General features: G+C 36.8%; 1 protein-coding gene across 2 annotated transcripts in view; it reads left to right on the forward strand.

The window, feature by feature from the left end:
* LOC112145406 (metabotropic glutamate receptor 4) overlaps positions 1-12,281 on the forward strand; it is a 186,692-nt gene that overhangs the window by 32,683 nt on the left and 141,728 nt on the right. For both annotated transcript variants that reach the window (XM_024270600.2, XM_024270601.2), the window contains exon 2: positions 4,522-5,560. In XM_024270600.2, the coding sequence (XP_024126368.1) occupies positions 4,988-5,560 (573 nt within the window). In that variant the 5' untranslated portion in view covers positions 4,522-4,987. The remainder of the gene's footprint in view (positions 1-4,521; positions 5,561-12,281) is intronic.

Genomic DNA, 12,281 nt, shown 5'->3' on the forward strand with positions numbered 1-12,281 from the left:
AAAAAAAAAAAAAAAAAAAGAAATACATCATTGAAATTCTATGGAACTTCATACAGGTTTTTTTTTAATTCTCTGGCAAAAAAAAAAGCCCCAATAAGGGTGTTTTAAATAAAAACTCCAACCAAACCTAAGAAGCTCTTATGTATAAAGTTAGATTTTTTTGTGAAATAACATTAAATCAAATCAGTCCAAACATCAATGCAGTTGTTTGGTAAATAAATAACTTTGTTAAAAAAGAAATCCAGATGCTGGAGGTACAATACTGGGTAAAAACTGTGAAGATTCTCAGTCATTTAGGTTAATTCTGTTAAAATATTGGATAAAAAAGCAGTCAACATTACTTGGTTTCATCTTTTATCATGAAAGACCTTTCATCTCAATGCAAAATTGAGAAAGCTTTTAAGGGAAAAGGTAAAATATCTTCAATAATAAAAGACTAACAGAGTTCAGTCAAATGCTTTACTTTTACTTACTAGTTAATTACTGATTAATGTAGGGAGGGAGTATTCTGCACCCAAACATGAGAAAAAAAAACATTTGTCCAAATTGTTCTATTAACTAAAAAAAAACCCACAACATAACTTTAAAACTGCAAATTATTCATATGTTTTAAATTATCATTATAATTATTCCTGAGTCACTCTGTAATGATTAATCCACTTATTTGATTTATATTTCTACAATTCAAGAAGATAAATATGTTTGAGGGAAGTTGTTGCAACTTGATTTTTACCATTGTAAAACCATTCCAAAATAAAATAATGTAATAATTGTAATTAATCATGGAAAATGCCATTTGGATTCAGGCACAGTAGGTTTACTTTTATTATAACATAGAAGAAAAAAAACAAGGGCATCACAGCGGACAACACAAATGTGATGGCAAAAAATGATCAAGCCATCAATACAGTCCAATGTATCAAAACACTTTGAATTTTGAAAAAAAAAACACGTGTGACTGTACAGTGTGGTTTAATTGTATCTGTTCTATTTGTATTTTTTTCTTTTGTAAAAACAGCAGTTGAGTGACTTTTATAGAACTACAATGATTTGACATTAATTCTTTCTTACTTGTTTGTTTATACACGTACTGTATTTAAATTACACTTAATTATATAGCAAGAAATACAAGGAATCTACAAAACGTCACCTGCACTGTTCAGTACCAGTTTTTTATGGTTCCATTTTTTGCTAAAGTTGTCTTGGATCAATTTTTGGGCTGGTCGAATTCAGTAGTTCAAAATCAACCGATCTCGACTACACATTATGATATAAATCAAATTGTTAGAATTAATCGTTACTTCTTACAATATGATAACATTTTTGCATTCCTACCACCCTTTTTTTAAAGAAAAGGGAACCTGTGCAAAATGCACAAGTCGTGACAATTTTTGAAAGTGTAGTTCTGAAGCCAATTCCCCGCTACCACTGAAAAACAGCGGTGACAAGCAGCTCAGTTTCCTGTGAGCATCCTCCACTCTCCCTGAGCTGCTGGAGATCAAGATTTCTTTTTCTGAACTACTTTATCACTTTCTGCACTTTATCAAGTGTGGACCCACAAGTGTTTTTGCCTCAGGTCCAAGCAAGAAGCGACATGTGAGGACACATCTGAGGTTCTTTGTTCAGATGTAACACTAGCTTCACCCGGCTGAGGTTAAACTCCTCCTCATTGTTGTTTGGAGGCACTTCACACAAAACCCTTTGATTTTTTTTGTGAATATTAACTTGCTGAACCATTAAAAAAACACCTTTTTAGTACCATATCTATTTAAGTTGAATGCTTTTATTGAAACAATGGTAAATATCTGTGAATTCTCTGTTGAGTGAATACTTAGTGTAAGTTTAACTTTCAAGTGATAATTGCTTTTATGAGCTGATGTGTAAGGATTGATGCCTTTTTAATTTGAGGTTTCTTCTTACAGTCACGCTCTGTTTTCACTTTTTTTTTACTGTCACCGTCACACCAGGTTAAAGTTTCTAATCATTAATGCTGTTGCTTTTTCTGTTAATTAATCCTCAGTGTATTTAAGTTCTTAGTTTTTTGACAGCAACTGTCAGATCCACTTGTCTTCACTGCATTTAACTTTATTCATCTCATCTATATTTAGCGTATTTTTAAGGAGGGACTTTTGTGCCACCATATTGCAAGCAAAAGTCATAGTTTTGAGATCAAAATGTTCTAAATTGCAAACAAGATGTAAAGTGCTACGAATAAAACTTCATAATTTCCAAATTAAAGTATTTAATATTTGCTTTTAAAAGCTTTTTTTGCATTTTCAAGCTTTTTTGTTTTTTTCTTAAAAAATATTTTTGCTTTTGCAGCACAGATGATATTAGATGCGTTGTGTCTCATCTCACTTTCGCCCTATATTTTTATTGTATTAATGCGTTTCTGTTTCGTGTAATGTTTGTGTCAGCCGGCTGATGGTGGCACAACAATCTCTCCATGTTTCATTGGTCATATTTTTGTTTGTTTCGTTTTTACTCGTTGTTTATGTTAGTTTTTTTAATACTGTCTACAAGTCTTTTTCTCCTGCGTTTCCTTATTTCACAACAAGCTCCAATTTCTATCGATTATCTTTTTTTTTTATCATATTTAATCCAATTTTTAAAATCTACATCCAAAAGCAAAGGCAGTAGTTTGTCAGTGTAAAGACCAGCATGTTGGAGCGAATTCGGTTCACTTACAATATAAGGAAAAAGTCTTGAAAATAAGAGAATAAAATGAAACAGACGTTTAACAAATTGTAGATTTGTATGAGATGGATGCACAGTGTGAGGTGGACAAATATATCAGCTAAATCCACAGCTTACTCTTCAATATATACAAGATGTTTACAGTTTGTGCATTTAGTCTCTCATCGCGGTAGCTTTATGCAGGACATTTTGTGTTGTTATAGTAGCCATAAATCTTAAGTTGCACAAGTGTTGACTTTGTGTTGACAGTGGAAATGTTGAGACAAATAAAGAGCAATTGCTTTCAAAGAAAAACCACTAATGACAACCTAGAAACATGAACACAAACTCGTTAAAATCATTTTCTGTTTTTTTGTTGGTTTCTGACTGTGGATGACAAAGTGTCACAAGAATTCAGCTCCCCAAAATGCCTGGACACATTTGCATTGGTTGTGTTGTGTGTCACATGCCTTTACTCTTGTGCCGCTTACAGTTTTAACATTTTCAAAAAGTTGTCGAAACTGATCTTTCCTTAACGTTGTGATGAGCTCTCTGTGGGTGTCTCTAATTTATTCCAAACATGTTTACAATGTTGCTTCTGGCAAGACAATAACCTATAAATATGGAAACAAAATTGAGAATTTCATATTTGCGATTGATTATTAACTGCAAAAAGTTGTTTTTAAATCTAAGTTGTTTAAAACTTGTAACACAAATGTAGTTTTATTTCAGGAAAAAATTGCAAGCAACTTTCTGTTTTAGCATATAATAATAAAAGTGATTTGGATAAATACCTCAACTCAACAATACCAATAATATCAACTACATTTAAAGGTGTTAAAGTATATACTGTTAAAATAAAATATAAAGACAACAAGGATTGTGTTCACAATTGGTGAAGAAAAAAATGAGTTAAAAAACAACAAATCCTTCATGGCACTAAGATATATTTATCATTTTTTCATAGAGGTTCAAAGCAATTTACTATCACAGGAAAAACCCTTTTACTGTAACTGATAAAATACATAGATTACACCTAACAGAGAGTATTGTTACTGCATTTCAGGTCCCATCCACCCGTCTCACTTTTCATTTCAAAAATCTGAGATGACAGCTGCAAAAATCACAAAATAGAGGCGTCACAAAGGCACAGTGGTTATGTTCATTTTTGATGGTTTTTATTCATAAAAGGGGGCCAACACAAATGGCTCTTAGTGAGAGTGTTTGAAGGGATTCTTTTCCATAAAAGCTCTTTTGCATCTTTAATCGTGTCACTCTGGTTTAAGAACAATTTTCCAACCTGCACCGCTGCTGATATGCACTTAGACTTTCTTCCTCCAAAAGCCTCAAAGTTAAAAAAGACTCAGACTCTGAGATTTATACATATGTTCAGTCTCTTATAGTATTTGAAGTCTATGTTGTTTGTCAGCATACCATAGAATTGTTTGTTTGGACATCTTTTTTTAAAGTTTCCTCTGAAAAGTTTATAACTATTAAAAAACAGCTTTTTTAAAGATTTTTTTTCTTTGCCAAACTTGTTGTTTAGTCAATCATTTTTTGAGTGTGACTCACTTTGCTGCTGGACACTGACTGAGCTCAAAAATATGCCGCAGTGCTGCAATGGCAACTACTGACAAGGTGATGCATTTGTAAGCATGTTGTACAGAACGTATAAAGGAGAGAAATAATTTAGGCTGCAGAACCGTTCCCTCATTCTTCATTATTCTACAGTTAAAAGGTTAAGTAAAAAGAGCCTTTGAGGAGCTCATGCCAATTCAAATCCCTTTGCCCTTTTCTGTTTTCTTTGTGCACTGTCTCAATTCGCCTCTCTTTTTCATCTTTCAGGAATTCACTGTGAAGCTTGTGGACCCGAGCAGGCCTGGGGGCTCTGAAATACACCAAATCCCTGCCCTGGGGAAGAGAGAAGATTAAAAACTTCTGATTGAGGTGGAGAGGAAGGAGACTCAAAGAGTGGGAGTGTGAGACAGAGAGGGGAAAAAAAGCTTATCTTTCACCTTTGTTCTTCGTAATGCCCCGAGTAAAGGATCTCCATAGGCAGGACTGCGAATAACCAAAGACACGGAGGCAGCTGCCCACCACAGTGGTCAGAGGATGGAGTGAGAGATGAGAACAGGATTGCATCCTGTGAAAGGGCGAGCCTCTCATTATTCCACATTAATTGAATGCCGAAGAGAGAGGAGACATGAGAGGAAACCCTTTCAGTGCCAACTGCTTCAAGGCGCTTTGCAATTAGCCCATCGGCTATCGCTAAATCATACCTTTTTTTGTTGTTTCGCATTTGTTTGTGTGGATGTGCACTTGGACCATGATCGCGTTTCAGCCCCCGGCGTGTAGAGCGCACCGGACCAGCTGTCAAAGAAACAGCCAGATTCTGCTACTACTACTACTTCTACTGCTGCTGCTTCTCCATGGCCCCCTCAAGGCCACTCAGGCTGCCAGACCCAAAGGGCCTGGACAAACTCTGAACTCCATCCGCATTGACGGAGATATCTCCCTGGGTGGACTCTTCCCAGTCCATGCCAGAGGCCACGATGGCAAGCCTTGTGGGGAGCTGAAGAAGGAGAAGGGCATACACAGACTGGAGGCCATGCTTTTTGCCCTCGACCGCATCAATAATGACAACAACCTGCTACCCAACATCACACTGGGAGCACGGATCCTGGACACCTGTTCAAGGGATACACATGCCCTTGAGCAGTCGCTCACCTTCGTGCAGGCTCTGATTGAGAAGGATGGGACAGATGTCAAATGTCTTGGTGGGGGAGCGCCCATCATCACCAAACCTGAGAGGGTGGTGGGTGTGATTGGAGCCTCTTCCAGCTCTGTTTCTATCATGGTGGCCAACATTCTGCGCCTCTTTAAGGTAAGAAAACAGCACAAGTTTGGGTACCGTAACTTCAAGAAAATGACGTTTATTCTAAATTGTGCGTTTGCACCGCAAATGTTTCACTAACTAATAATTCCTGAAAAGTTGTGGAAAATAATAGTGTTCAGACACACAATGAACACTCCCCCATATTTTTAGAGACGAGGTCCGGTTTCAAATCTCATCAATCCGACTGTTTCCCTGGTGGAGTTGGTTGCTAAGCAATAAGAGGCAGTGCTTGTCACAATACAGGAATGATTAATAGGATTCTTGATTTCATTTTTGTCTCCTTTAGCCTTCCACACTATCAGCTTGTGCTTACATCTGGTTGCACAGTGAAAGAATATGCACCGTTCATGGACATTTGATAAATGATTTCACAAATGTTTTACTCTTAGGGTGAGCTGTAGGAAATGACTTACAGTATATTTCTGTAGTATGGTGAAATAACATTGCAAAAATGCACACTTTAGGGGGAATAAATAGTTTTCATCTGATTTTTCTTGGCCCTACATCTCGCTTAAACACAGCCATGTCTGAAAGGAGAAGCTACTCAACATTTATAAAACTCTGCTACTGGTTTAGCAGTGGGGAGGCCATCTTAATATTTCAAATGCGCACTTCTCACCTTTCTAAAAGTACTGCAGAGAGGGGCTGCAACTGGCAGAAGGCAGCAGTCCTGCAGATGATTTGATACCCGTTTTAAAAGCATAAGCACACCTGACAAACGCTTGCTTACAGTAGCATTCTACGAATTGAGTGAAACACATAGTGACAACATTACCATTTGTATAAATATATTGTTTTTTAATGCTTGTTAGAGGAATTAGTTATGCGCTAATGTCAGAAACTTTTTAGATAATAACATAGAAACATAATTTTTTGGAAGGATTTGTTCCAATTAGTTGGGTAATTCTAAAAACTGCTTTGCAGATTATACAGGCTACTTAGTTATTGGTGAGAAATTAATAATTTAATTAATCATTGGTGCAGTGGTTTGCACTTTTGCCATAGTGACAAAGCCCAGATTCAAATCCTGGCTGGGTGTTTTCAGTGTGGAGCTACGTGTATTCCCCGGGAATGTGTGAATTTTCTCCAGGCACTTTTGCTTCCTCCCTTAGTCCAAATGGTTCATTTGTTGATTCTAAATTTCCCATTAAGAGTGCATGTGTGTGGTTGACTGTCTCTGTGTGGTCCTGCAATGGACTGGAAAACCATCCAGGATACTCAAAGGTAGCTGAGACTGACTCCACTAAGCTTGTGACCCTGACCAGGAACAAGCGGGTTGAGACATCGGATGGTTAGATGGTTTGCTTAAAACCAAAACTGATCAGAAACAAAGAGGAAAATCACAAAATAAGACTATTTGCTTGTCTTCTGAGTTTTATACTGTATAGTATGAGTATAAGGTCGTTGTAAAAACTTAAGCAACATGTAAGGTAGGCAAGATGCAGCTGAGACACTGGTTAACCCTCCATTGCAGATTCATGTGACAAAGGCTATAGATGTGTTCCAACATTTCCTTATCCTAGCCTCTTTATTCCATTGAATAGGGGGTGTCCACTCACACTGTCGATGAACCCCACTAGGGTTCATTTGAAAGTAAACTGCAGACCTTTCTTTTCAAAGACGAGAGCTTGTTCTTGTTTGTTTGGTCCAGAGAAGTGTTCAGATTTATCCTTTTCGAAACTAAGTAGACTATACAAGGACACAGTTTCTAATTTGGACCAAACAATCCAATATAAGTAAACAGTAAGAGACTAATAAATAACATTTTGGTTGAAAATCATTTGGTGTCTCCACAAAGGTTTTTGCTTGATATCCACCAAAAATATCGACCCAATTTCCAGGGACACTGGAGGATTACACTTTGCCCAGCTGCTTAGCTCTTTACTCTAACATATCCATCTATTCATCTTCTGAAATCCCTTTTGGGGTCATGGGGTTGCTGAAGCCTATCCAAACTACTGTGGGGTAGGGTACACCCTGGACAGTTCACCAGTCTGTCGCAGGGCCACACAATCACTCACATTCACAACTAGGGACCATTTAGAACATCAATTAACCTTCGAAGCTTGTCTTTGGATTGTGGGACAAAAGCCAGAGTGCCTGGAAGAAATCCTCATATCCACAAGGGGAGAACGTGCAAACTTCCTGCGAGGCGACAGTACTAACCACTATGTCACCATGCAGCCCTACTTTTTCACAACTGATCAATTATTAAAGTTGATTTGAGAGATACATATCCATATTTTTTCCAATCACATGTTATTTCATGACTTTATAAGGTCAAAATATTCCTATTATTTAATTTATTTATGTGATAATCACTTTCTTTTGAAAATCAAGCCTAATATGACTCCTAAAACGCCTTGCACAGATGTTATTTTTATATTTTTGACAGAAGAAACAGAGTTGCATTTTTCTAAACACAATCTGTGAACAGTTAGCAACAGTTTTTGGATTTCCATCCATGTGTTGTCACTGTGAATTCAACAAAGCTGCTGCAAGTGGAGGCCAGAAAGACGTGTGCCTGTAGGGAGAGTAAACAAAGACTTGCAGATAGAGACACATGCGCATGTACACTCTCGCAAACACGTGTGTTGCTTTCAAGTGGATCATAACTTAGAGGCAAAAAAAGAAAAAAGCTTCTTTGAAAACGCTATAATGCAAAAGCTTAATCTCTAGACCTAAATGTATAAAAATAGAAAACAAAACACGAAACGTAACCAAATTCACAGCAACATAAAATGCAATGACCTGATTTTTTTTTTTTTTTTCATATTTATATTTACATGTGTCAGTTTTCTGCACAAACAGCCTACAGTTTGTATTATTTGCTAAGTGCAGTGACTCCAGACTCTTAAAACCTCTTGGGATACATCCTCCTTGTTGTGGCCTCAGGCTTTAACAGTAAACACAGTCTGACACAACTAACACATTAAGAATACTCTCATCTTTTTTTGTATTTTTTCTAGGCAAGTTCCATTTGTTATGTACCATTTGTTTTATGCTAAGTTAACTAATACTGAAGACATTAATCAAACATGCAGAAATGTAACATGCGGGTTATCTTTAATTGTCTTCTAAAATAAAAAAATCGAAATGCTTGGATCTGTGCTCACTCAAGTTAACCTCTCTTGATTCCACTTTAAGCAAATCCTTTGTCATGTTTGTGATGTTGTTTCTCATTTATAAATAAATGCAAGTATATTAGGATATCGTATAATATTATGTTCAGTTTCTTCTTCTATTAATATTTATTGTAGATTTCTTAGCTTCCGGCCTTTAGTACTTAGATTTATGGAGGTATGTTAAGCAGCTCTAGCTGGTAAATGCATTAAAGTGAACATGAGGATCACTTCTGAGTCACATAAATGAAAATTTAAATGTTCTGGGAAATAACCATTCGATTTCAGTTCAACTCAATAGGATTCAATGTGAACATTTCCATCAAAAGTGCGAGTTTCTGACCTGCCTGTAGAGTGGGCTGCTTGATTACATAGATTAAACAGTAAGCCTTTAATGGAGAGTGGTGAGTGATCATTTCGTTGGAGTCTTGAGTTATGGCCTTCTATGGATCCAGAGGTCAACCAAATGCAATAGCTGCTCCTTCTAGCTATGGAGATTTTGACTTTACAGCCCTCTCATAACGTCCTCTGTGCGAGCGGGACGCCATTGAACACCCCTTCTAACGCGAGGAGGCAACACTGCAGTTAAAAATGACGACTTTTAATGGAGGTGGTGCATATACACAAGTGTGAAGTCAGCATACTGATGAAGGCAACCAGGCGAGCAGGCAAGCAGACATCCACGTGAGTTGCATGCACTGGTACGGACCACAATGTAGACAAATGGCAGCACCACAACAACTGCACACTTGGCTTATAAATCTGTCAAAACTGATAAAAACCTAAAGCCATCACGTTTTCTTGCTCAAAAACTTTCTTAAAGTCAGCAAAGGGACCTACCCAAGAGTAGTTTGCAGGTTTACAGCAAAGTGGTTCCTCAGCACAGTTGCAAACAGATGTGGTTCAGAGTAACTTGATTAAAATTTTACTGCAGCCTTATGTAATGCTAACACTTTGACCTGGAGCTGCAGCTCAAGAATATTTTACAGTAGTTCTGAGAAGTGGGAGCTGCTTCGACAAGCATCTTGGGAAAAGATAATTCATGATCATAGACAAGCCATGTCAGATGTGTGCATTATTCATTTGCCTTGTAGATGCGCTCATAAAGTTGACACACTTCACCTACAACGCAGATTATACTTTTTGTTTTGCTCAGCAGGAGGTTCTGTAAGGGATTTCCTTTTCAAGTCAGCAATAGTCAAAGCTAGTGAAGTGAAGAGAATTTTTTTTTTTTTTTTTTGAATGCATTTCTTTTGTTCTCTCCTGTGGTACACATAAATATTGTGGCAGTGACCCAAGTTAAAGATGCTCAATGAGTTCTAGGCTTTATTGCTAACTGGAAAGCTAGATTTAATGGTCAAAAAGGATCGCCACCTTTAACGGTGGCACCCTGAATTTAGGTTTAACTTGACGTTTCCAACTTGTGGACTTTCTAGTGCAACTCCTATCCTCAATATCTTTTGGGATTCTTGATCCTGGGCATTGTCTTCAGAAAACATACCAGTTTTGATCAGTCCTGTTTATACTACGGTCTTGAAAACATCTACCTATCACCACATGTTGAGGAGGCATCAGCAGAATCTATAAGATACCGCCGCTCATTTAACAAAAAAAAGTTGGTGTCATCATGAATGTAGACGGTGGCAGTCAGGCAGGTGGCCATCAGGTGTGCAGAAGGGCCTGCTTTTTTATCTACCCCCGTGATAGCAGGCGGCTGGTGGCGCTTGATATGGATGTCTGCCGTCTGGAGACAATTTTAGTTTTGGTGACTGGACAGCCGTTTTTGTCAAATCTTTATGAAACAATAATACGCTTGTTGTCATCATCTAACATTGAGTGCCTTTGTGCCTCTCTAGCTGTCCCACAGCCCAAAAGTCAGTTACTTAGGTTGGTCGATTCTTTCACTATACGTTTTTTTAACCTGTGCAGCACTTTGGTTAAACTCAGTTGTGTGTACGAGTAGCAGCTCCAGATTTAAGCTGCAACTTGTTTTTGCAAAATAGCAGCAGGTTTACCTAGTGCACGAGTTTTTCAAAAGGCATTTAAGACTGTATTCTGATAACTCTCTTCAAAACATATACTCTCTTTTATGTTTGCTAATGTTTGCACTTCTCCTGTATCTTTTGGTACCGTGACTCATTACTGAGAATACGTGCTTAGGGTTAAAAAAAAAACACAAAAACTGCAATTATATAACGCCGTTTGAAGTGAATGCTATCAGCGTCAATCTCATTCAGTGCAGTCTGTACGGCAGGAACTTAATCATGCGGCAAACTGTGAAGAGGATGGCAGATATCCTTAGCAGTTGACAGTCTCTTATGTGAGCTCCTTCAGTGTGAGAACTGATTCATTTTGCAGCTGGTTTCTGCTTGAAGCTTTACCACCTTCTTGTCTCCCAGAGGTGCTCGCCATCTGCTTTGTTGCAACCTCCTTTTAGCCAGTTAATGGTTATTTCCCTCGAGCTGATCTTCCATTCCTGACTGTGTATATTTTAGACTTAGACCAGTTTGGAAAAATCTGTTTATGTTTGCCATATTTGATCAATCCTCTGTCAATATTTGTGGGTTTTCAAACCAGAGTGGCACCATGTTATTTTAAAGACAACATTTTTCTCACTTTACATAACTCATGAACATAAGAGATAACCCTTACGAAAGAAAAATACATTGCAATATACTGGAAAATATATCATATATATATATGTAAAAGAAATATATATATTTAAATAATCAGCAACTTTCTCCGTTATCTTAAAATTCATTGCAATACATGGATAGTCAATTTATTTGTTTTTTAATGATTCATATATATTTAAAATCAATTGGTGTGTAAACAAACTTTGTTTCATAAATGCTTTATTGAAATAGTTTTTTAGGCAAGAACTGCAAATCAGATTTCACATCTCTTATTATAAAGAGACAAATAGACAAGATATGGCTTTGTAATAATTTATACTTAAATGTCAACTGCAATACTAAATGATTATTTACATAACCTAAAAAAAGAGAACATTTTTGTTGAGTCATAGCTATAACTATGTATTTGTTACGTCATGTTAGTCTGGATATATTATGTTTTTTTATTAAGGTATATGTATAATAAATAAAAATATGTTTATAATGGATGTTAAATATATTACTTATGTTTTATAATATTGTGGGATATTATATACATATAGTCTATCAGTCAATATATTACAGGACATTTCTGCATCACTCACATTACAGTAATCCCCCTTGTTCACGGGGTTAGGGGGCCGCAGACATCCGCAAATTCGCAGAATCCGCAAACATGGAGTAACCTTCCGTCTCTCCCCCTCAAGCGTCTTGAGTTGTCTGAGTTTAGTGACAAACCAGAAGAGTCGTGTGACAGAAAAAAATTGCGATTTGTGAAACCACGAATAAAGAAACACAAATATGCAGGAAATACTTTATATTGTATATACATTACCATACACGGAAACAGCAATAACTGCAGTATTTTAATATGCTAAACATATATTACTCCCACATATGGGATATATTTTTAATACTGTGAAAATTTGTTGAAAAATATATTATTGTTTCATAAGGGATGATGATTTCTTT

Source organism: Oryzias melastigma, linkage group LG5 (assembly GCF_002922805.2).
Source record: "Oryzias melastigma strain HK-1 linkage group LG5, ASM292280v2, whole genome shotgun sequence".
Lineage (NCBI taxonomy): Eukaryota > Metazoa > Chordata > Actinopteri > Beloniformes > Adrianichthyidae > Oryzias > Oryzias melastigma.